Genomic DNA, 27,277 nt, shown 5'->3' with positions numbered 1-27,277 from the left:
AGTTGGTCAGGACGACTCCAGTGTTAGGTCTGTTCGACACCAACAAGCCGCTGTCGATGCAGTGTGATGCCTCCAAGGATGGCCTGGGGTGTTGTTTGATGTGTGGGGATCAACCCATCGCCTATGCGTCTCAGAGTTTGTCTCCAGCAGAGAAAAACTACGCACAGGTAGAGAAGGAAATGCTAAGTATAGTGTTTGCGGCACGAAAATTTCATCAATTCATATATGGGTGTACACAGATCACAAACCTCTTGTGCCCGTATTCAAGAAAAATGTGGGAGAGGTCTACTCAGTACGACTGCAGCGTATGAAACTTAAGTTGCTGCGTTACACACTGTCAGTGGAGTACATTCCGGGCAAACTGATGCATGTAGCGGATCTGTTGTCACGGTCTTATATACGAGAGTGTGACGATGGAGAGGCTGAGCTGACCAACGAGATGGTTCACACCGTCGGTGTGTGTGACAGTGTTCAGATGTCAGAAGAGCGAAAGGCTGAGTTCAGACAGGCAACGTCAGGTGATGAAGTACTAAGTGAGGTGATGCAATACTGTCAAACAGAGTGGCCAGAACATAAAAATTGAGTCAGTCAACAGGCACAAGCATATTTTGTTCAGAGACATAACTTGCATGCCGACAACGGTCTCCTATTTCTAAATAACCGTGTAGTGGTACCAGGAACGCTGCGTCCGCAAATGCTACTCCGTCTGCACGTAGGACACCTAGGCATCGAGAGAGCCAAAGCTCGTGCCAGACAGCTGTTGTACTGGCCGAACATGTCAGTGGACATCGAAGCAACGGTTACTAGGTGTTTTGTGTGTCAGAAATTCAGAAACAGGAACACAGCAGAGCCACTAATTAGTCATGAGGTACCAATGCTACCGTTTGAAAAAGTTGGTGTTGATTTGTGTGACTTTGGAGGGAAGAGTTACTTGGTCTTGGTGGACTACTTTTCCAAGTGGATGGAAGTGGTACTAGTTGAAAACAAACAAGTTAGAGGTGTAACGACAGCACTGTTGACCGTGTTTGCAACACACGGTGTCCCTAAAGTGATCGTGTCTGACAACATGCCGTTTAATTCATACAAGTGCATTCAATTTGCAGCATGTTGGGATTTTGAAGTTGTGACAACAAGCCCAGGTTAAAGTCGCCGCACGGTAAGTTCATACTTTTAGGAAGCCCTGCTTCAAGCTGGGATCTATTTTCAAGGTGACTATGTATCCTTCGGCCAAATATCAACAATAACATTGCCATGTGGAAAACCATGTGACTACCACATGGCAATGTTTTGGTTGGGTAACTGTCAAATAGGGATGTAATTAATGGATAATAAAATTACACTGCAATTTTTATAATTGGTTAAATGTCAGTAGAAAATGTCATAACACCATGTTTAATAATTCAAATATTAAATATAAAAAAATCTAAGCAAATTTTTATAGTTTAGAGTTTAAACCCAGCGTGGTGCTGTGTCTTCACATAATATCTATAAAAATTGATGTTAAGTTTTACTAAAGAAATTTTGCTGCTTCGAGATTACTATATCACAAAGTGCTATGGTTGAAAGCATGAAAATTATGTCAGTATCATTTATGAAGAATTTAACTTTAAGAAATTATTCAGTATGAGGTAGCTATGTAAACTGTTAGTTTCCTAAAGCCGTGAGTGCCAGGCACATCACTGCCATTACATCGAGAGGTCATTTGTGAATAGAAAATAACAAGTTAGTAACACTTTTCTGGCACTACGAACAGAGTCAAGTATCGGTTAAAGGTTATGGCTAACCAACATGTGTTTTGTAATTAGAGGCATTATTTTCTATCAAGCAGAATAAATTTTAAATTCAAATTCTAAGTTATACATTAAACATTTCTGTAAGTGTGTATTTTTATGTGTCTATGTGGTTTGTCTCATATAAAAACTATATCACTTAAGTATGTACAATGCAGAAAAGAAATTGTTGCCATAAAAAACTTAACTTAAGAATCTGTAATAAAATAAATATATTAAATAAATCGAAACTCAGCAATAAATTATCACTTCCATCAATATTATGTTAGATCCTGTAATGAAACTAATGTTTAAGAATCACATATAAACACAGCAGAGAAATTACATATCACTAAACACGTTATCCAGAACACCTGTAATTAAAAAGCATACATTAGCACATTTACCCTGAGCATATATTCAAATGCTGTATCTTTTTATGGTTACAGGTGTTAACAAAAACTCATGACAACAACCTACGTAGAGTTGAATTTCTACTCACGTTTTTTAAAATGCATTCTAATTATTGACAATTATGTTTCCTAACCTAACCAAAATTTACCAAACCTAATTTCATGTAAATAAACCTCATTTGGGTTGGGTTAGGTTACATTATGTTGGTTGAGGATAGGTTATGTTAGGTTAGTATCTGTGTACATGCCCTTACATTTAATATGTTTTGCTTGTGGGACATTACCTAATATATAACCGAAAATATAAGAACGTGTCTGTTTGTAATTTGCCCGACATTCAAAACAAGAAAGCTACGAGGAAGGTACTTTTACACTATTTTACAAACACGCCCCAACCTAACGGAACATTTTCACGCACATACTTTCATAACGTGTTAATTAGTCACTCACTTTTTCACGGTCATGACGCCCAGATCTAGAAGAAATGCTGTCATTTCTGCGACATCACCCTGTTCCAGTTGACCTGTATTCATTAACATCGTAACTCTTTGTGCCACGTTGATAATATCTTGCTGTCTCCTTCTTCTTTACATTCATTTTAATAACCTAACAAACCGTAATAACTAACACAAAGTTACACTGTAAAAGCAATAGTTCACTACAAGTTACAATTAAGACAACCCTTTAAAATTAGAAAATTAATTAGTACACAAATACACTGGATGTTTTCGGAAAATCAGAAGTCGTTTTGAGCAAACAAGCGTTCAACATGGCTTGGGCCGACACACAGTTACGTAGGTGATTCATCGGCAACAGCTTGCAACGTCATCTGTAAACAAAATAACTTAACTTTAGTATATATTAAACAATATTACTCCAGGATCTGGAAGTAAACATATGTGAAACATTTTAAGCAATATTTATCGTTATTTCAGCTGTTCAAAATTACATACTAAGGAACTATTTCTTCAAGTGTGTAGCCAACATACCGATAAATATCGTTGCCACACGTGTTTAAAAACTTACATATAAAATTAACAAATACAAATTATTTCAGTATTCATACACATGTACGGAAACGTAATAGCTTGATAAATTATGTCGTCCTATTTTGTTTATTTATTTGTCAAACAAATTGCACAATAGTAAACCAAATATTCTTAGTTCCATTTTTCAACAGTTCTTCCCAAAAGTACGAACTTACCGTGCGGCGACTATATCCGAGGTGTAATGGGCAAGCAGAGCGGGCGGTGCAAGTTGCAAAGAACATGCTCAGAAGATGCCTGGATCTGAAAAATGACTTGTCAGTCATGCTACTTGAGTATAGAAATACTCCCCTGTCAGGAGTGGGAGTGTCACCAGCACAGCTACTCATGAGCCGGTGAGTGCAGACCAAGTTGCCAGTCAGCAAGAAACTGTTAAAACCTCAAGTACACACCAAAGTAACTCAGGCGTTACAGGACAGGCAAGATAAAAGCAAGCAATGGCACGATAAAAGGGCGAAAATGAAAAGAGGGTTCAACCAGCAGGACCGAATGTTGCTATATAGAGACAGACAATGGGAACCTGCAGAAGTAGTGCGAGAAGCGGGGACACCAAGATCGTATGTGGTCAGGGATCAAGAGGGTCGGCAGATCAGAAGAAACTCTGTACATCTGAGACCGTCGGCTTTGCCTGTGGAGAAGCATGGTAGACGGTCCAGCCTAGACTTCAACTTCAGAGGGTTTACACCAGAAGAAGTAGCAAGGGGCCAGGGAGAAGACCAGTCGACCGGAGGACAAGGAAAAGTCAGCCAGCAGGGAGATGCTGCTGTGGAGCTGTGGAGCGGAGGACAAGAAAAAGTCAGCCAGCAGGGAGAGGCTGCTGTGAGTGGGCGTGAGAACAAGGGTGCAATTGTGGGGTGTCCGGTGCGCACAAAGAGTGGTCGGGAAATCAGATTGCCCGCAAGATTGAGAGACTAGTTTGTCAAACGTTGTGACAGTGCATTATTCGTTAGGGGATGTTGTTGTGATAAGAAGTTGGCAGACATGAAGGCGAGCAGTATTCATGTAATGGCGGACCTTTAATAGATCATAACTGGAACGTGTTATTATGTCTTGTAAGCAATAGTGAATAATAAAGAAATAAAACAGTGTTTGAGGGTTTTACATTGCATTTGTTAGGTTTTGTTAGTTTCTGTTACATTTTATTGATTTCATTTGTAAGGAATTCTGGTGTTGCCTATTGTATTTAGAAGTACATATTTAGTGATTTCTATTTTATTCTGTTGTGTTTGGATTGTTTCTGTTGTTTTCGATTGTAATTTACTGACTTCCATTGTTTTCTGTTGAATTCTGTTGAAAGGCACTCTGTTGGGGTGTGTTGCAAAACCATTTTTTTTTGTTTTTTTTTTTAGCATTTTCCATTGGATTGAGTGTTTTTTTTTAAAAAAAGTTTCTGTTGTATGAATTGCTGTTGGTGTTGTGATATGTGATGTTGGCATCTATGAGAGTTGGTATCTATGAAAGGAAGTGGTAGAGCGGGCAGTGGATCGTGATGTAATGGTGGAGAGTGAATGTAACATAATGAGTAGAGCGATTTTGAATAAATATGTGATAGTCGTACAGTGTAATGAGTTGATGTCCATTTAAACAAGGTGAAAACACAACATGGCGCAGTCGGTAGTAAATCGCATAGTGTTCGCAACGTGACCTTAGTGGTGTTGTTTCGTTGTTGTGCCACGTGGAGATAGAGGTTATACAGGTTTCGGCGCGATGGAATCGTTTAAGCCACCGCCGGCGCTGCTTCTAGATGGAAATCTGTGTGAACACTTTCGGCGGTTCAAACAGAGCTTTGATATTTTTATGCTGGCGACTGGATATGAGTCCAAACCATCGGCAGTCAAGGCGGCGATGTGGTTAAACCTCATAGGAGACGAGGCTGTTGAGTTGTTCAACACATTCGATCTTCCAGCGGAAGACCGTAGGGATTTTGAAAAGGTGTTGCGAGCATTTGAACATTATTGTAACCCTGTAAAAAATATCGTAGTTGAGCGGTACAAGTTTAATTGCCGATCTCAGGAAGAGGGAGAGCCGTTTGACTCGTTTGTGAGAGATTTAAAAAAGCTGGTTCAAAGTTGTGACTTCAAGGACCAGACAGACAGTGTTGTGCGGGACAGAATAGTTTTGGGCATTCGGGACAAAGGGCTGCAGGAACGTTTGTTGCGTGAACCGGATCTCAGCTTGTCACGGGCAATGGAACAGTGTAGGGTGGCTGAGCTAGGCAAGCAACGTGCCGACGCTATACAAACCAAAGCTGTCAATCCTGTTAATCGGCGTGAGGATTCGTCGGATGATGAAATTCACCCGAGAGGAGGCACAGTTGAAACTGTGTGGCGAAATAGAAGAAAGCAGAAATCAACTGAACAGCAGCAGGTACCATACAAAGGGGGGGGCTGAACAGAAGCATGTGCAACAAGGAAGTCCTAAGTGCCGAAGGTGCGGGAGGGTACATAGGAAGAATGAGTGCCCTGCCTTTGGAAAAAAATGTTACAAGTGCATGAAGTTCAATCATTTTGCAACCGTGTGCACCAACCAAGTTGAAGAGGTTAGGTTAACGGGAGGTGAGATGGAAGAGTTCTTTGTCAGCACATTAGAAGTGGCAGAAGCAACGACCGGGGTGGAGGATGCCAAGCCAGGCCGAAAGGAGTGGATCCAAGAAATGTGGGTTGAAGGTAAGACTGTATATTTCAAGCTTGATACGGGCTCAGAGGTAAATATCATATCACAGAGTATTGTGAAGCAGCTGGCTCGCCCAACCCAGTTGAAATGGTCACACATAACACTCGAAGGGTTCGGCGGCAAAAAAGTGAAACCAGTGGGTGTCATTAAGCTAATGTGTGGAGTAAATACAGCAGATGGTGCTCAGGAGTGCCTGGAGTTTGTTGTTGTTGAAGATGGTAGCTGCAGAATGCCCATTCTTGGACTGCCAGGATGCGTGTGTTTGAAGTTAGTTTCTCGCAGTTTTGTCCACACCTTACACAGTAGCGTTTTATCGGAAGATAAGTTCCTCTCAGAATTTGCAGATGTATTTCAGGGAGTCGGGTGTATTCCGAACAAGTGCACATTGGTAGTAGATAAATCTGTTCAGCCAGTTGCTAAACCACCTCGAAGAGTGCCCTTTGCCTTAAGAGATAGATTAAAAATCAAGTTGGACGAGCTTGTTAAGCTAGGAATTGTTGCCAAGGTTGATCAGCCAACTGGATGGGTTAGCAACCTAACTGTTGTTGAAAAGGGCGACAAAAGTCTCAGACTCTGTCTAGATCCAGTAGACCTGAATAAGGCGATTTGCAGGGAGTATCACATGATACCAACATTAGAGGAGTTGAGCTGCCAGCTGAACAATAAGTCCATTTTCACAGTGTTGGACCTGAAAGATGGGTTTTACCAGGTGGAACTAGATGAGGAATCAAGTATGTACTGCACTTTCAGCACACCATTTGGATGTTATAAATTTCTCAGGCTCCCATTTGGGTTATCGAGTGCACCTGAAATTTTTCAACGAATAAACATGCAAAACTTTGGTGATATTCCAGGGGTACTAGTATACTTTGATGACCTCTTGATTGCTGCTGCAAATGAAGTTGAGCACGATCAAATATTGTTACAGGTAGCACAGAGAGCGAGAGCGCTAAATGTGAAGTTCAATGTACGCAAGATTCAGTTCAAAAAGAAGGAGGCAAGGTATTTTGGGCATGTGTTCTCCTCAAATGGTATGCAGCCAGATCCCGACCAGGTGCGAGCTATTCTAACACTACAAACACCCACCAACAAAGTTGAGCTGCAAAGAGTGTTGGGTTTCATCAGCTACTTAAGGAAGTTTTTACCTAACTTAGCTAGCATCATAGCTCCACTGAGGGAACTCCTGAAGAACGATACTGAGTGGCAGTGGTTACCAGTGCACACTGATGTGTTGCAGCAAGTCAAGGAGTTGGTCAGCAAGGCACCAGTACTCGGCTTGTATGACCCCAACAAAAAACTGTCCATTCAGTGTGATGCCTCAAAAGATGGACTGGGATGTTGTTTAATGTGTGATGATCAGCCAATCAGCTATGCTTCCCGAAGTTTGTCCTCAGCAGAAAAGAATTATGCACAAGTCGAGAAGGAAATGCTCAGTATTGTGTTTGCAGCGAGAAAGTTTCATCACTACATATATGGAAGGCATGTCATAGTACACACAGATCACAAACCATTAGTTCCAGTGTTTAAGAAAAGTATAGCAGATGTGTATTCTGTTAGACTTCAACGGATGAAAATCAGGCTGCTACGGTACACGCTGTCGGTAGAGTATCTTCCAGGCAAACTCATGCATGTAGCAGACTTACTGTCAAGGGCGTATTTGCCAGAAGTGGAACATGCAGATGAAGATTTGTCTGCAGAAATGGTTCACCTTGTGAGTGTGAGTGATACAAGTCAGGTGTCGACTACTAGAAAGGATGAGTTCAGGCGGGAAACTGCTAAGGATACAGCACTGTGTGAGGTTATGAGGTACTGTCAAAATGGGTGGCCAGAACACAAACATCAAGTCAGCCAGCAAGCTCAAATGTACTTTGTCCAAAGGAATTGCTTGCATCTCGACAAGGGTCTAGTGTTCTTAAATGATCGCATTGTAGTGCCAGTGGCATTGAGGCAGCAGATGCTACTCTTACTCCATGAGGGCCACTTAGGCATAGAAAGAACCAAAGCATGAGCCAGGCAAGTACTGTATTGGCCAAAAATGGCAGAAGACATTGAGATATTGGTAAATAGGTGTTTCACATGCCAAAAATTCAGAAGCCAGAATAAAGCAGAACCACTCATATCTCACAACATTCCAGAATTACCGTTTGAGAAACTTGGTATTGATCTTTGTGACAATGGGGGCAACAGCTATATGGTTGTCATTGACTACTATTCCAAGTGGATTGAAATAGTACCAGTAGCAAATAAACAAGCCAATGAAGTCATAAGAGGACTGAAATCTGTGTTTGCTACTCATGGTGTGCCAAAGCTCATTATTTCAGACAATATGCCATTTAACTCCTATAAATACAGGCAGTTCGCAATGAGTTGGGACTTCGAAGTAGTGACAGCAAGTCCTCACTACCCAAAGTCGAATGGGCTTGCAGAACGAGCAGTGCAGATTGCTAAGAACATGTTGAGGAGGTGTTCGGATTCGTCTAGTGATCTACCTGTCATGTTACTAGAGTACAGAAACACTCCTCTGACTGCTGTAGGCCTGTCACCAGCACAGTTGCTAATGAGTCGCCGGGTAAGGACGAAACTACCAATGAGGCAGCAGTTACTACAACCGGAAGTGCAGGGAAAGGTAGCAGAAGAACTACGTAACAGGCAAGCGAAGATCAAACAGTGGTATGATCAACGGGCAAGAAAGGCAACCGAGTTCGAGCACCAAGATAGGGTCTTGTTAAATAGAAACAATCAGTGGGAACCAGCAGAAATTGTACACAAGTCTTCGACTCCGAGATCATACGTTGTCCGTGATCAGGATGGCCAGCACGTGCGGAGGAACTCCCATCACTTGAGACCATCCAGCCTTGCTCCTGAGTTGCATAGGAGAAGGTCCAGCCTGGACTCTGATGATGAGTTCCGGGGGTTCCCAGCAGAAGACGAGGCAGGAGGAGAGTCGCAGGGAGCAGGGTCAAGAGTGCGGCAGGGAGAGTGCCCACGAGCACTGATGAGTGGTAAGGAAAAGGTCAATGTGTCGAGACGTACAAAAAGTGGACGTGAGGTGAAAGTGCTAGCAAGATACAAAGACTAGTGAGTACCAAATAATATGATTCCCCAAACTGATGACTGTTTTAACTTTTGCTCTGTTTCTGGATTGTAGTAATATGTCAAGAGTGTGGATGTATTTGCTATAAAAGGGAAGGTGTTGTGATATGTGATGTTGGCATCTATGAGAGTTGGTATCTATGAAAGGAAGTGGTAGAGTGGGCAGTGGATCGTGATGTAATGGTGGAGAGTGAATGTAACATAATGAGTAGAGCTATTTTGAATAAATATGTGATAGTCGTACAGTGTAATGAGTTGATGTCCATTTAAACAAGGTGAAAACACAACAGTTGGGTTATGCAGTTTATTTGTGGGTTATATTGATATTTACTGTTCTTGTTGGTATCTTATCCATTCAATTTTTACAGTACTTTCTAATATGCTAAAATAAAACAAAACAAATTTCTGTATAACAACGTATAAACCAGAAAATTCTTACTGAATCTAGTTGAAAACCTAATAAATTAACAAAACATAACGAAAACTAAGAAAAAATACTAGAAAACAAAACTACAAAACCCAACATATACAAAGCAAACCAAGTAGAAATACCCAGTATCAAATTAATCCCATAGAATTTTATCAAATGAATTAATGCAACAGAATGTTTTTTTACAACATAAACCAAAATAATCTAATGGGAATACAAGAATCCAACAAAAACAACAAAAACTCAACTGATTCAATGGAAAACACTTGAAAATAGGAGAGAGTAATGTAACACAATAGTAAATAAAAACTTACAGAATAGATACAATGGAAAACAGTAGAAAACTTCAGACCCAACATAGTACAATACAACAGAAACAAACAGAATTTAATTGTAAACATTATAAAACTACAGACCCAAAATAGTACCTTACATCAGAAACAAAAAAAAAAAAAAAAAAAAAAATTCAATGGAAAGCATTAGAAAACAACAGACCACAACAAAGTGACTTGTAAAAGAAACCAACAAAAACATTTAATGAAAAACACTTTAAAACAGCATACAGCAAATGATTACAAAAGAAAAAAAAAACAGTACAATGAAAAACACTCAAATACAACATACACTAATATACTGCCTTACAACAGAAAACAATGATAAACACTAGAAAACATTGCAGGCCACCCCAACAGAGTGTCTTAGAACAGAAATCAACAGACACCACTGAAATACGCTCAGAAGTATAACAGAAACCAACAAAAAGAAGTGAATTCCCGCATTGAATACAACAAAAATCTGGTTGTTTTCCTATTGTATTTGTTTTGGTTTCTTTTGTAATAATCTTTTGTATTTTCTGGTTTTTCTGTTGTAAAGTTTTGATAGGGTAGCATATTTTCATTCACATTGACATTTACATGTCCTTTTTTTAATTCAGTACGTTGTACCTCGTATGTGGTATAGAGTATTTGATAAGCTGCTGGCCCAATGTATTATTATATTAATATTTTAATTTTTATACTATTATAATTTCCTTGATATCTGTGTATAAACTTAAACCAAAATTACACACATTTGACGAGGGTTGTAGGTCTAATGCTAATCCTAAGCATTACTTAAGTCTACATGTCAGTACTTAAGTGTTTCAGACCCCACTAAAAATCTTTGTTGTCCCTTTGCCTTAAGCCTTTCTGTGCACAACAGTGTTATACAAACACCTCCTAATATCTTTTTGTGTGTGTTTTTGTGTGTCAGTACCATCACATGAGCAGGACCCAAGTGATGGGCATGCCCCTTCAGGCAGTCCCTGTTCCCACAGTACCTTCCTGCCAAGCAGAGGAGCAGTACAGCGGGAGTTCTCAGAAGCAGCCGTTACCAGGTATTGTGTGCAATCACTATGTTGGTTTCTGTACAAGTTGTCTTAAATGAGCAGATTCTGTACTCACAAGAGTTTCCTAGTCTGACAATGCACTGTTGTATGTTAGTCATGAAGGAATCTAAGAGCTCAATTCCATTAAGCGCTGAAAACTACTGTATGTGAACTAGTGCACCCAGGGCCGCAACTAGAGTCTCTGGCACCCGGGGCATGAATGTATTCATGCGGCCCCCCCCCCCCCTCTTTTTTTGCACATACCACACCAATAAAGCTGGGGGTCCGGGGGCCCTCTCACGGAAAAATGGTGCTATTTAAGCATTTTCCATACCTACATGTAACAGTTTCTGTGCTACTGTACCTTCCATGCTTGAACCCACGATGTCCATAAAGTAGTCCGTATAATCACTAGACTTGTTCATTAAATATGTTGAGACGTTATATTGTAAATCAGATTAGACATTCCTGGCATGCAAGTTAAAAAAACATTTTACCAGTTACCAGTTGTAATAGGAATTACAATGCAAGCGATTTCGGCGCCCCCACAGCTTTGCGCCCGGGGCGTATGCCCCGCTTGCTCCCCCCTAGTTGCGGCCCTGAGTGCACCTAAAAATGTTGTTGATAACAGGATGGTAATTTTACCTAAAACTGTATTTACAAATAAACTGCATTTATATTAAATAATTCCTTGTATAGCTTTTATCAGAGGTATTGCTTGAAACTGCTTCCACAATCTGTTAAATTGATCACCTTGAAGCATGTAAGTCGCATGTTGCTGCAGACTCCACGACCTGCTCGGATGAAGAGATATACCAACCCAGCGAGCAGCGCTCTGTTGCAGCATCGCCGGTACCCCCGCCACCTGACAGCGAGGGTGTGCCGGGATGGTCCCGGGACTACAAGGTCATGACCACTGTGCCAGGCATACAGCCCCCAAGGCTGCAGTGCCCCGGCGAGAACGGTACGGACCCCTCAGGGCTTCTTGTGGGCATTGCTTCTTTGCTATCTCCTCAGCTTTTGTTTGACATTGTTACTCGTTGCGATAAAATAAGATTATCAAATATAAATAATAGTTAAGGGTACCCTTTAATTAATTAAGGGTCTGCAACTGAAACTATTACAAATACAAGCTTGCAAACATCTCATTTTTATTTTAAAACCAGGATTGCTTCCATTACAGTTCCATTACCAAACATTAATAGTATTATCTCATTCAGACCATATGAACAGCCAGATTATGGAAACACTCAAATAATTAAAATTAAAACTCAAATTGTCAACTATACTGTAGCCTTCGTTAGTAGTTAAAAATGCAGGGTATGGAGGTATTACATAAAAAAAAACTCAGATTGTTGACTATATCATGGCCTTCATCAAGAAAGAAAACACACAAAATACTTGCCCTCAGATAATGCTACTAATCTTAAAATATAGGAGGATAAAAAAAACAGAATTATGTAGTTAAAACTTAAAACATCACTAAAAAAAATTGTAATATGGTTACTTGATAATGGACAAGCGTTAATTTTTACAAAATGAAGTGTGTGCACTACCGTGGCGGGGCGTGTCTGCAGCTGCCAGGAGCCCCGCGGACTGCCAGAGGGCGGCTCCCTATGCCTGCCGCCCTCCAGCTGTGCCGTACTACTACACCGTGGAGCCAGGGCTGCTCCCGGTGGCCCCTCAGTGCTACCAGCAGTACGTGGCAGGGCCGTCCCTCTCCTACGCCGCCACGGACGGCCAGGGCTACGGCCAGGTGGTAGAGCCCCACGGAGTGGAGGGGGGCTACGTGGCCACGTACCCCGGCATGGTGTACCCGCAGGCCCCCGCGGTGTACGCTCCTCACTGGGTGCAGGTTGCGTCCCAGCCGCAAGGCCCGGCCAGCTACTCTCCTGTGCCTGGCTAGTCGGCACCACCGGGCCCACGAGGAAAAGGTTTCCAGAACCTTCTGCATTGTTAACCTGTGTGCGCTGTCTCAAGGTTCATGAATTTTGTCGTATCAAGCTTCTCTGCGGAAATAATTTTGTAGTAAACATTTTATCAATGTTTTTGCAACCACCTATGTAGATAATTTGCAGTATGTAAACTTGTACAGTATCAAGTGCCTTAAAGATTTTTTGGGATTAGTGTATGTATAACTTACCTGATGCAGTTTGTCTTTTGTTCTTTGTTTCTCGGTACTTGCGACAATAAAAATAACCTGTGAAGTTATTGGGGGCAAAATCTGTACGAATTGTGTGCTAATAGAAACTGGTTAGTATGTTAATGTTTGTTTTGTAATTACTAGTTTCTTTTTACATCCATTTAGTATGTAACTATTCTTTGTATTGGTTTAGTGAGCGTTTTTTTTAAAAGTTTTTTCTCTCTTTAGTTTCATAATCTGTGTATTTATTTAGTTAGTTTTTAAGTTTTAGTAGAGGCTTTAGAACTTGGCCCTAATTTTTTCTTGACTGCTGATCTGTAAAGGAATGGATGTTACAGACTATTTAATTTTTGTAGGTAATACTAATACAAATTGTGTTGTTTAAAGTTTCATGGTACTGTATGCATTCTTTGCCCATTTTCATTGTGATAGTTATGAACTGTTGTTATTTTATATGGTAGGTTATTTTTCATTGTACCTGAGTGAAAATGAATTGTTTTGATCTCACATTAATTATTTAATTCACATGCTCAATTTTGGATGATCTTGGAATCACTTTTGTGTTACGTGCTATTTCCTTTAGATTGTGTACCTAAATAGAAATCTTGTTAGTAGCGTGTGAAAAGATATTTTTCAGTATTTCAGATGGACAGGAACTCCATCCTTTATCACGGATGATGGAGTTTTACAGCATTTATTTTGTTGTTAGAACATTTCATTGTCCGACAGGGTGTTTTTTTGCCCATCGTGTAATGTTGTAACTATCTTGTTATTGTTTTTGAAAATAAAATTTATTTAAGCATTTTTGAGTTTATTTTATTACTTAGTAACTTAAAGGAATCATCTAGTACAGCACGAATATGTGCTCACATCTTTCCCTTTTTATTTATTTATTTATTTATTTATTTATTTATTTAGAAAAAAACACTCAATTTTGCTTGCTATAAGAATATATTAACTACTGAATTTTAAAAATGGCTGCAACCAGAATGTAATTTTTGGAGAACTCATTATAGATAAGAATGTAATTTTAATGCTGCGGCAATTGAAGTAACGGTTAGGCACATTACATTTTTAAGTTATCATTCGACATTTTAATCATTTACATTCTTCTAAACTCCAAAAGTTGCATAAAAAGTAGTGACTTAAACACATGAAAGTTTCAGCTTCAAACTGCTTGTTAGAAAATTAGGAATGTTTGAGAAATACGGGCGAGTTGTTTTAGCCCATTCTCTGGGTGGTGTCGTAAGTGCAGTCAACACCAGGGTGATTACAGCCGTAATACCCCTGCGCAGTATGATTCTGCGTTGGTTTGCATTGCCTTCGGCGGATGAAGGTGAAAGGGACATCACAAATACCCAGTCCTGAACCCGGGGAGAAGGTTTAAAAAATTACTCCCTGGTCGGGAGTCGAACCTTGGCCCCCTGGCCCAACAGCAAGACACGCCAGCCACTAGACCAAGTGGGCAGACTTGAATTGATAAATACGTATGGTGAAAAATGATACTGATAGGCTCTACAATGTAAGTACTGATTTATGTAAAAAAAATTAGTAAAAACCTCATTAGATTAATTTGAAGTGCTGATATGATTATATTTTACCTTTCATAATCGAAATAAGTAGTTTTATAATAATACTAAATTTACTTAGAACATCCATATGTTAAAATGATGAAACAGCTGAGTGTAGATTAATCATTGGATTAACATGAAACCTTGTAAATATCAGGACCAGAATATCCAACAGCATATATGATGTACAGTAAGTCCCACATTTGTTCCCCCCCCCCCCCCCCCCCCTTCGCCTCAGAAAATTAGATGTACATGTATTTATTAATTGAAACAAAACATTTTTTATATACTTTTGATCAATTTGGATACATTTGTAGATACTACAAATTATTCAAAAAAGTGGTCTTTAAAATAACTGAGAAAGCAATCTGAAAATTCTGTAAGCTCCAACTGACTTGGAACACAATGTTTAAGAGAACAGAATATCTTAGGTTGGCATCATCTTAAGTTGTCTTTAACCCGTCATTGGTCGCATTGTAAAATGTTACACCAGTGGTCGCGCATGAGCATTTTGCTCACAGACTTAATTTTACGATTAGAGTCGTGCTTAACCACTTTTAAAAGGCCAAATATTTTTACTTATTACAAATGAAACAACTCTGCTTGTTTAAATTATATTTTATATTATTATCACATAATTTTTAATTTTTTTTTTACATAAATCATCATCACAATAAACTATTTGGCTGTATAGTGAGTTTCCTTTGTCCGGCCTACAAATACATCAACAATAAATGCAGTAGAGTTGGATGCAACAGAAAATCACACATTATTCACAATTTCATCATTTTTTAGCACAAAATTATTAAATCTACTGAGTCTTTTGAGGGTACACTAATTTATGTTATACATTTGAGACAATGACTAATATAACACACATTATGCAATAGAGATTTTCTACATCAAAATTAACTGCTTTCATGGAAATTTACATTTTCTAACACCTAAAATCAACAATTTTGTGACAAAATGTTAATATTTACTATAATTGATGTTAATTGATGTTTTATCTAATATATGTTTTTTTTTGTATTTTCAAAAAAATATTGACAATTATAACATAACTTACCTGTTATAAAACATTCAGCGATTTGTTGAAGATCCAAAGCCACAATTTTCTTCCCCTGATTCATTTCAATAAGTAATACCACGAAACATTAGATTTAGTCTCACGAGAATATATTCCACGACTAAACACAGCACTTTGCAAACCGAACAGTCGTCACAAGTGTAGCAACGCGACTGGTCGCACTGTGAGCAAACTGCTCATGCAACGTGCATGCCTGTAAGCGATATCTTATATCAAGGCCAAGTATCAGTTACATCCTGTCAGCCACCTAGTGACTTAATAAGGAAGGTTCAAAACTCAGCTAGAAAAAAGGACACCTCCAAGCAGCAATAAAAACAATAACAGTAAAACCATATTTCTGAGGGTGAGCAAAATGCTCATAGCGCGACCAATGACGAGTTAAGTTCAGTGAAGAAGACTCACTCACAGTAGGCGCATTATATCTAGAAGCCTGAGTGACCGTTACGGCCAGGGCAAGGAGGCGCTTGGAGGGGGTTAACCTTGTGACTGCGCATGCGCAGAGTGCTTGCGAGGGGCTTGATCATGTGACCGCGCATGCGCAGAGCACTTGGGTTTGGCTCATACTATCGGACCAGAAAATATAAACCTCTTTCTGTAGTTTCTGTGCAGGATTCAGCCAGATTGGACTGTCCTATTTTGTTTGCTCTTCGAGTCATCTGAATTCGCTACATTATGTGCTTTTGGTGTTGTGATTAATTTATATTAAACATGGTTTTACTGTAATCGGTCCGGACTTTAATGCACTTTGTCTTATAATAATTGTTACTAGTGTTAATTTCGTCTTGTGAATACGTGTGTTATGAAACACTTTCGAGTGCGTGGTTAAATAAATTAATTTGTTGTGGGTTTTGTTATCACGATGCCACCGGTATTATCGACGGTGAAGAGGAAGAAACTGCATTCGCAAGCCCGTGAAATAATTTATAATGTATTGTCATTTATGGAGAATGAAGCTAAAACTATAGAACCATCTATTCCAAAAGAAAAGGCACAGTTAAGGACAGCTGCAGCTACTGGTGTGTCTCGTAGCGCAGTGCAGAAAATAAAAGGGGAAGCAAAAATGTGGAGCATCGGAGAATGATGTTCTTTCGTTACATCTGATAAGAATAGACAGAAGACATGTAAATACGACCTAGATAATTTTGACCAAGCAGTACTTCGCAGAACTGTATATAATTTTTATGTAACTGAAAAATGTGTCCCCACAGTGAAAAAAATACGAATAAAACTGCAACAGGACATTAATTTCCAAGGTTGCAATGCAACTTTACGGAAAATTTTAAAAAAGTATGGTTTTCGGTGGCGAAAAACTAAGTCGCAAAGTCTCATTTTGATTGAAAAGTCTGATATACGACAGAAGCGAATCGAGTATTTGAGAAATATACGACGTTTCAGAAACGGAAAATCGTAATATTGTGTACATGGATGAGTCTTATGTTTTGTCGTCCAATGTGCAACAGAAATCCTGGAGTGATGACTCGACCCACGGCCTGTTGACACCTGTTTCTAAAGGACAAAGACTAATAATGGTTCATGCTGGCGGTGAAAATGGTTTTGTCGTTAATGCCTTAGTGATGTGGAAATCTCAACAGGCTACAGGAGACTACCATCACAACATGAATCAACAAAACTACGAAAAGTGGATAAAAGAAAAACTTATACCCAATATTCCTGCTAATACTGTTGTTGTTTTAGACAATGCACCGTATCACAACGTCAAGATAAATAAGTCACCAACATCTAACTCGACTAAACACGACATGCAACAATGGTTGCGAGAGCATGGCATTCCTTTTGCAGATTACATGCTCAAGCCAACACTTTACGCAATTATTAAGCAGCATAAGCCGAAGCAAACCCTTTATTCTGTCGATGAAATTTTGAAATGTTACGGGCATACAACACTGCGTTTGCCACCATATCACCCTGACTTAAATCCCATCGAAAATAAATGGGCAAAAGTGAAAGGCAAAGTTGCATTGCACAATGTAATGTGTAATTTACAAGACGTAAAACAGCTCTGCGAAGAAACATTTAATAGTATGAGGGCAGACGACTGGAGACCATACTGTGAGCACGTGAAAAAACTTGATAACGAGTACTACGACCAGGATGCACGTTTTGACATAGAAATTGATCCCAATATTATTAACCTAGGAGGTGTGGACAGTGACAGCGGCAGTGGTAGTAGTGATGACTGTAATACGGGTTATTCAAGCGACGAAATGGAAGGCATTACTCCATTGCCAGCGAGCAGCGAATAGGTCAGGTGAGAAGTCAATGTTTTTAGTTACAATATAGACTCGATGGTTGCCTTGTTCCCTCCCTCCTTTGTCACACCCCCCACCCCTCCCTATTGTAAATCTGTGACATGTCCCAAGCTTCTAGATATCCTGCGCCTACTCTACTTGAGTTGCCACTGGCTAATTCACTGTATTACTTGGATACTGGAGATCTTTACTTCATTTTCTTTGATTTCCATCCCATAGAACTGGAAAATAAATGAATAACACGTGAAAAAGTATTTGTCATATAAGTATTGTTTAAGATCATTTTAACGACACATTCCTAACGAGAAAATAGTCTCGAATATAATTATGTAAGCTAATCACAAAAGCTAAAACCCACTCATTCACTGATTGATTACTGTAAATCTAATTACAGAAATATCTTAATAATATAAGCAAATAGGTTTATAGTAGGTCATAGATCAGCACTAGAAAAGGATATTTTCGTCATCCTTCATCTATACAAACAACTCACATTCCATGTAAATTACAATTACTATTCTTAAAGAATAATGTATAGAGTCAGACAACTGTAAAATTCTTTGCAGATTTTTGTAGCCATGTTAAAATTGTGAGCATTTATTCGTAGCATTTTTCACTTTTATATTTTATGTATTTCTTTAATGCAGTCCTGTGAGATTTAACATTACAATTTCAATTCAAGTTCATAATAAGTTAATTGGTATATTAATATTTCCTTTTTGATAGCATACCATCTGTGTATAGAACAGTGTGAGTGTGTTATGCCTGTAGGCTTCGGTAGTGTAGCTAGTTCATTAAATAATGTAAACGTAAATAATTAAAATTTTGATAAAAATATTGACATTTCCTAAGATAAATTAGCAAAACCAACTTTGAAATTAAGTTCCAGGTTGTCTCAAAATGTTAAAGAGTTAATTTTCCAAATTTATTAATTTTTTTGGAAGTGATACTAAATCCCTCAGACTTCCTCAGTTTAAAATCTTTCCAAATTATTAGGGCCCTGCAAAGTCCAGGACTGTTACTGTCTGCAACCCATGCTTCAAGGGATTATATAAGCCTAAGCCACAATAAAGAACCAACATACATACATTTTGTAAGAACTGTTGAATAACTTTACATGCTGTAGATAAATTACTTCTTTATACTTTCAGGCTTGAAAACTCTCTCTCTCTCTCTCTCTCTCTCTCTCTCTCTATATATATATATATATATATATATATATATATATATATATAGGGAGAGAGAGAGAGAGAGAGAGAGAGAGAGAGAGAGAGAGAGAGAGAGACAGACACACACAAATATTTTAGTTCCACTTAACTGCATATTATTCAAATCTTTAATTGCAACATATATAACCAATATACCTAATTATTGCATGCTGTAGTATGAACTATTGATAGTTGTCAATGAGCAAAATTTAAGTATTACTGGGAATGGAAGAAAGCTAAAACAATAAAATTCTAAAATAAAATGTACCATATTGTGTTGCTTGCTAAATTCAACTATGCTATAAAATAAGATAATTAAATATCAATTGGAGATAGGCATTTTGTCTCTGCCAGTTCAGCAAAATTAAGTCAATTTACTGATGCAAATATTTAATATCTACAGATGTTACTGATAAAATAGGAAACATGTGACAGGGAACAAATAAGATTGGTGCAGCAGTAAACACATAGGCAGGGGGTTTGTCATCCCCTGAAGAGCAATATTAAACTATATACAAGTTTTGAAACACCAGTCCTCTATTTTGCTCCGGTGTTTTGAACATATGATGATGTATATATATTTTTTAATTTGAAGTTTCCTAGCCTGAAATTCTGGCACAAAAAATATAAAGAAGTAATTTATCTACAGCAAGTACAGTTATTCAGCAGTGCTTTTAAATATGTATATATGTTGGTTCTTTATTGTGGCCACAGTCTTTCACTTGCACAGATTATAATTCCAGAGGAAAATCACAAAAGGATGGCGTGTATGACTAATATTGTCATGAATTAAGAATACTATACATATTTTCAAATGCCTTTCCCGGGTCTCGAACTCAAAGACCTTCACAGTTCGCACCGTAAATCGGTGTGCAACCGACTACGCTTAGAGGTGGGTCGAAAAGTATCAACCTGATACTTTGTCACTGATACGCGCCTGTATCAGGAACGGCAAACGAGTACACTTGAAAAGTATCAGAGACTTTAGTATCAGTTCAGAATTCACCTGGAACAACACCACGGCCAATGAGCGCAGTACCCGATCGCAGATGACGGTCACTTGGGCGGAGCTTGTGAAAGGGGAGGGAGCAGGAACGACGAATAAGGGATAAAGAAGGGAAAGAATGTAGGGGAGGAAGCGCAGGGGAAGGAGTTGAAGCCTTGAAGGAGAGGCGCAAAGCGATATTGTTACAAGCAGGGCTGCCACTCATGGGTTTTTCCACCAGATCTGGGTTTTTCCAATGGTGTTTGGGTTTCTGGGTTTTTAAATAATGAATTCCAACAATTCTAGGTTTTTTATAATTTTAATTATTTTTATACCTAAAACAATAATAAAGGTAGTAGCTACTGTATCTGTTGCAATATCTGTTTGATAAATGCAAACAAGTCTATGTGTTTCACACACAAAAATACATATAAACACAAAACTAGTTTTCAAGAAGCTAAGTCGAATATTAAATTAGACACATTCTTCAAAGAGGCTTGCAGAACACAAAACCAATGCAACAATTAACCAGGGCCGGAACTAGGAGATTCGTTAGGGGGGGCAAAGCTTAATTTGCCGCCCCCTCCTTACCAACATTATAAAATACCCTTTTTCGTTAGAAGCGGTGGTTGAAATGATACCATTCTCTTATCCATAATTGAGAACTTAAATTTATCAAGTACACTAATTGGAAAACTAATTAAATTACATTTTTTACTATAATGAAGTAGACTGTTATCAAACTATTGTTTATTGTTTGCACAGCAGTGAAAATTAATGTCTTACCAATAAGTTTATTAAGTAGGCTACTAAAATTACATAAGGAACATGTGATTCTGAATTAAGTATAATATTGTATTGATAACCATACAAAGAAATTCAATTCAAAATTTAATTTTTCGAGCATGATTAGCTGCAAAAGTGTTAATAATATCATCAAAATTTATCAAAGCAGCTCGTTTGTGTTCAATAGATATAATACTTAGAATTGTTAATCTCTGCTGGCCCATCGTGCTTCTCAAATAGCTTTTAATAGGTTTAAGTTTACTAAAACTTCTTTCGCCTGACGCAATTGTAACTGGAAGGGTGAGAAACATTTTCAGAGCAGTACTAATGTTAGAATGTGCCTCTTCCAGTTTATTTTTGTAGATAAGGCTCAACATTGTTCATGCTGTAGCATCTTTTAATTCATAGTCTACTGTTAATGCATGGTGCTTAAAACTTTCAATTTCAAATACGAATTCTTCTTTGTTAAGATCGGCACTGTGTTTCCTAATTCTGCTGCTTTGACTTTTAAATCTTCTACTTCCATTTTATGAATTTGAACACCACTTAAAAATCCAAACTTATTGTTAATGTTCTCCAAAGCCTTAAACCAGTTACTCAGTTCCATAATTAATCTGTCAATGACTTCCAACATTACTTGATGTCAGTTTTTTGGACATACGCCATTGCTAAGCACTTTTTCTGTAGAAGAAAAATAAAAAAAAATAAAAAAATAAGTAAAAATAACCAAAAGACAAAAAGCACAAATTAAGCAAAAAATTGCTGTTGTCAACAGGATATAAACACCACAAAATATTCCGTAACAGGAATATGGTCAACAAACAAAGAAAAATGTACTAAGAGAACGAAAAAAACCCACAAATGATGACGACACAAAAATTTTGAACCCAAAAAAATTCAGCACAATGGTTGAAACGAGACAATAACACGACAAAACGAAAAGATGAAACAAACACAATAGTTTTCCAAAACAGAATAGAACGATAGAAACCCCACAAATGATGACAGCACAAAAATATTGAACCCAAAAAAATTCAGCACAACAGTTGAAACGAGACAATAACACGACAAAACGAAAAGACGAAACAAACACAATAGTTTTCCAAAACAGAATAGAACGATAAAAACCCCACAAATGATGACAGCACAAAAATATTGAACCCAAAAAAATTCAGCACAACAGTTGAAACGAGACAATAACACGACAAAACGAAAAGACGAAACAAACACAATAGTTTTTCTAAAACAGAAACAAGCGACGTTTCGGGAACTGCTATCTGCTCCCGTCCTCAGGCAGAGACGCACATGGTACGAAAACACAGGAGCGACTGAGTAGGGGCTGGAAAAATGAGGGTATTTATCAGAGAAAGGGCTACATCTTGCTCAGCCAAGTGATCACCCGCGCAACGGGTCCTTGAGATGCCAACTCTCATCGCAGTGGTTTTACTCACTCCAGACCACGAATTATGGAAATAATTGTTTCTTAGAGTGAAGTAACGCATTTGAAGTATGAATATATTTACAAATTATGCATAGTCAAGTTAAATAGAATTTCTTAATTTCTTGGCTAACTTATTGTTTGCGATATGTACACTTTCAAAACTTTTTTTAATGACTAGTTTAATTTTGTTTTAGTGAACCACTTTTCATATTTTGCCGCCCCCTGATATTTGCCGCCCGGGGCATATGCCCCCCATGCCCCCCCTTAGTTCCGGCCCTGCAATTAACCTTCAAACCAATCTTCTAGAATCAGACTCTGAATAAAGACTAACGTACATGATGCAGTTTTATAAAAACATTTACCGGTTTAAAGAATGCAGTGATGGTGTTTGTTTTGTCATGTATATATTTGTAGGTTTTTTTATGATATGTGCTGGTCCAAGAATTACTTATACAGCCATTTTGCTGCAGTGTAATTTTCTTGTATTGGTTGTATTTAACCGTTTTCAGTCTTGTAAGGTAATTAATTGTTTTATATTAAAACCAGTTATGTTTATATTTTTGAATTAGTACGCAAACATTTTCAACGATAGCATTTTAGACGCATCTGGGTTTTTTACCCATGTGTCTGGGTTTTTTTTTTTAGGTTATCTAGGTTTTTCATGAATATCAGAGTGGCAGCCCTGGTTACAAGTCGTTTTGTTTATTGTCCTACTTCAAAGTACGCTCAGTGCGCAGTGCGTGCACCGTCTCGTTCAATAATAAAACTAATGAAATTTTAATATTAAAAAGTACATTAATACAAGATATAATATTTATATTTGTGCACCTAACAGCTATGAAAATGCAAATAAATTCTCAGTTGACACTAATAACAGATGTAATCAACATATGGACTTTCTTTTTTCGAAAACAATTAGGGTGATTGTACCAATTACTGAACACGTACCATTGAATGAACCTCTGGGATTATCTTTAAAAAATAAGATATCTTTGGATTGTATAGTTCCATCAATTTTTTGTAGTTTTCTTGTAAACATATAGATGGCAGTGCAGTCATTTCAAGTGACACAGTGCCACCATTTTCTTTACAGCTCAAATGGTAATAGTGATGATGTGGATATGGCCACCTGAATGCCTCAGCTGTTAAGGTGAGGATTATTTCATAATTTTAGGCTTAGCAATTTTTATTCTAACAGTCAAATAAAGTAACTTGATTAATGTCTGTAGATTAAAGCAGCATTTAAATAGCAAATTCCTTACTAAACTGACATAATTTGCTCCTTAGTTTTGTTTATTTCAAGGAGTTCAGTTACTGGTTGCCAAAACATTGAAAATCTAGTCAATGAAAAAGTGTTCATTTACTGGGTAGCAGTGAAAATATTTTTTTTCCTTGCTTTGCTTCCTGTATGGCTGTGCCTACAAGTCTAAGTAGACATTAGGTCTAACCTCAAACTTGGAGAGCATGTATTCAGTAAATGAACAGCAAAACTAGGTGGTGTTCATTCACTAGAAAAGCTGCTTTTGTAAATGAACACTTATCATTTATTTAACCAAGACCACTTCAGAATGTGTTTTTATGTTGTTACTGTACTTAAGATTGCCAAAATTTATATATAAAGTAAGATATTGCTCATTTCTTTCCAGATGGATGATAATTCGGAAATGACAGCGAGCCAGGGAAAGAAATATGAACGTTTTAAGTATAGCGAAGAAGACCTCACTTCAGCTTTAGAAGATATTAAGGCAGGAAACCTTAGTTTGAATAGTGCTGCTAAAAAATATGGTGTTCCTAAGGGAACACTTCATAATAAAATTATGGGCAAAGTTCCTATTCAACGAAAAATGGGACCAGATACTGTGCTGACAACAAAAGAAGAACAGAAGTTAGAAATGTGGATACTAAGCAAGGCAAAATTGGGATTTCCAATGCACCCGGATGTAGTTCAAGATGCTGTACAGACAGTTTTAAATAGTGGTGGACGGAAGACTCTGTTCAAAGACAATAGGCCGGGAAGGAAGTGGTTGGATTTGTTCCTTAAAAGACACCCTACTATTGGGAAAAGAAATGCTGAAATAATTTCCAAGGGTCGTGCTTCTGTGACGCAAGAACAAATTAGCAACTGGTTTTATGATCTCAGGACTCATTTGCAAGAGGAGGGGTGTGAAGATGTTTTACAAGATGGTGCAAGAATCATAAACTGTGATGAAACTGGAATGCAGCTTTGCCCTAAGACTGGTAAAGTTTTAGGACCTACAGACTTAAAGAATTTCTACGAAATAGCAGGTGGGCAAGAGAAAGAATCCATTACAGTGTTGTGCAGCTTTTCTGCAAACGGGAGTATTATTCCACCCATGATAATTTACCCATACAAGCGGCTGCCAAAAAACATTGCTCATACTATTCCTGAAGAGTGGGGTTTTGGGAGATCGGACTCTGGGTGGATGGTTTCGAGTACATTTTATGAGTACATAGCAAACATTTTCTGGCCATGGTTATCACGCAATGGAGTAGTGTTTCCAGTGATATTGTTCTTAGATGGTCACAAATCTCATTTGAGTTTGGAAGTGTCGGAATTATGTGCTGAAAAGAAAATTATCCTCTACTGCCTGCCTCCCAATGCAACTCACATACTGCAACCATGTGATGTGACAGTGTTCCGGGCTTTAAAAGTAATGTGGAGAAAAGTGTATCACTCTCACAAACAGTCCTGCGGAAATATTACAAAAGCAAATTTTGCTCATATATTTAAAGAAGCTTTCGATGCTGCGATTAAACCAGATGTAATAATTAGTGGTTTCAGAGCTTGTGGTTTGTTCCCCTGTAATCCTGAAAATGTTGACTACACAAAATGTATCTCTCACAGGCGACAGGAGCTGAAAAAAGAAAGATGCCAAGAAGAGCAGACCGTACCAACAAAGAATGACTTCAAAATAGCTGTGAAAGTTATTGAATACTTGATCGGACCAAACAAAACAGAACAATTTTTGCAGACAGAAGAAAATACTTCTTTGCCAGTTTCAAATAGTAGTCTATTCAAAGTCTGGAAAGCCTGCAGAGAGCAAGTCAATGAGAAAAGTCAAGTTGGCCATGACAGACAAGCTACTCAGAATGCCAACAATCAAGACGAATGTGAATTGTTGAATGCCACAGACATTCCTGGTATTGACGACATTACTTTAACAACCGAGACTGACTTGTTAGATATTGGTTCCCTTCCAATTGAAATTGATGGTATTGTTTTTCATGGTATGGATGACACAAACATCACATATGGAACCAGAGAAAATTTGTACATTGCTGAGGTAGAGGAAGAAGCAACTGTACTGTCATGTAATGATGGTTTCAGAAAAGAAATTAGTATGAACATCCCAAGTGGAACCAGAAAAAATTTGAATGTTATTGAAGTAGAGGAAGAAGAAGAAACTGGAATGCTGTGTAATGATGAAGGATACACAAACAAAAGTAAAAGTACTGAAGAAATCTGTGTAAGAGACATTGTGGAAGATGTCATGAGCATGATACTTGAAGAAGTGGAAAATAAGTTGCGAACTGATTGTAAAGATCCAAAAGAAAATGGAAACCAGCACTGTAATGAAGATAATGCAACTGAAAAGGAGATTGAGAAAACAAGTGACCAAGAAATAGATTTGTGGGAGCAGCACTTGCACTGGCCACGAGTTAATGAGAAAAAAGCAATAAAAAGAGTACAGAAAGAAAAACAAATATATGCAATATCTTCAAACAAATGGCGTGAATTGCAGGTTAAGAAGGAAGACGAAAAGAAGGCAAAACAGAAAATCCAGCAAGAGAAAAAAGAAAATCGAAAGAAAAGACTACACGCAACAGTGAATAATAGACCGGCTATTAAACGAAGAAAGACTAAAGACAAAGTTGGTGAAACAACTACTGTTACTAGTAGGCCTCCTGAGACACAAGCAGAATTTCAGAAAGACTATGAGAGAAAAGATGTTATCCCTGGCACATATATTTTAGTTAAGTTTAAGTCAGGAGCAAAGAAGAATGTAGGACAGTACTACAAGTATGTATGTGTGACACAGGAGGTGCAAGGGGAAGAAATTAAAGTTGTAGGATTGAAGTCGACAGAAAACAATAGAACATTTCGTGTTGTTGATAGTGATGTTTCACACATAAGTTTTAGTGATATTGTTGCAATTTTGCCACAACCACTTATTGAAAGTGCAGGAGACAGGATAAAATATATTTTTAGAAATGATATTGAAATCAAAGAAAATTGATGCACGTAGAATACAAATCAATGTTACCTTGCAGCATCAAAACATGTATCTAAATTCCGTAACTTTGTGTTTCATGTAGCCTACTTAACTTTTTAAGCATGTAGGCCTAAGGTCTGCTAATGATTTGACTTCGTATTTCTTTACTTCATAGGCCTATTAGTGGCCTATCTTGCATTGCTCAGTACTTGTTCATTCATTGGGAAGTGTGTGTTCAGTATTTGGAATGAAGTGTTCAGTCACTGGTGTTTTTGCACTATTTGTATAAATTAGTTATTTTTATATTATGTTCATTGTTGAAGTAGTTCATATTTTTTTTACTTCAGTGCAGATGTTTAATAATCCAAAAAAACCTACCATAACATTCAGAAAAATAATTTCATACTAATAAAGAATTTTTATATCAGGATTTGCCTTAAATGTTCATTAATTGGTACAATCACCCTAGTAACTAGTGTTTTTATACATTAAAAATTCACGATTTTATCAAAAATAAAAAATAAAAAAACAGATAGGTACATTAGTGAGCATACTATATCAATGTTTACGTTTCAAACGTTTCTTCAGATTAGTCGATGATTTATAACTCAGTTTTTGTTTACACAAATTACAATTAGCAAACTCATTATTTTCCGTGAAAAAATTCCACACAAATGAAGTCTTTTTGGTGCACTTATCCATTCCTTATTTCACTATAAAAATACTAACTACAAAGCATGACAGCCCGCAACATACAC

General features: G+C 37.9%; 2 protein-coding genes across 2 annotated transcripts in view; both read left to right on the top strand.

Annotated features, from left to right (window-relative positions):
* The window catches only part of LOC134542474 (protein ovarian tumor locus), a 48,222-nt gene extending 34,484 nt beyond the window's left edge, over positions 1-13,738 (top strand). Inside the window, exons 13-15 of the mRNA XM_063386781.1 lie at positions 10,676-10,799; positions 11,575-11,754; positions 12,368-13,738. Coding sequence (XP_063242851.1) covers positions 10,676-10,799; positions 11,575-11,754; positions 12,368-12,696 — 633 coding nt within the window. The 3' untranslated portion in view covers positions 12,697-13,738. The remainder of the gene's footprint in view (positions 1-10,675; positions 10,800-11,574; positions 11,755-12,367) is intronic.
* Positions 13,739-23,200: 9,462 nt separating this feature from the next.
* Positions 23,201-26,984, top strand: LOC134542216 (uncharacterized). Its single transcript, XM_063386295.1, has 2 exons — positions 23,201-23,434; positions 23,931-26,984. Exon 2 carries the CDS (start codon positions 23,931-23,933, stop codon positions 26,541-26,543), a length of 2,613 nt encoding a protein of 870 aa, XP_063242365.1. The 5' UTR covers positions 23,201-23,434; the 3' UTR covers positions 26,544-26,984.
* The last annotated feature ends 293 nt before the right edge of the window (positions 26,985-27,277 follow it).

Source organism: Bacillus rossius (assembly GCF_032445375.1).
Source record: "Bacillus rossius redtenbacheri isolate Brsri chromosome 4 unlocalized genomic scaffold, Brsri_v3 Brsri_v3_scf4_2, whole genome shotgun sequence".
Taxonomy (NCBI): domain Eukaryota; kingdom Metazoa; phylum Arthropoda; class Insecta; order Phasmatodea; family Bacillidae; genus Bacillus; species Bacillus rossius.
This window is presented reverse-complemented; position numbering and strand designations above follow the sequence as displayed.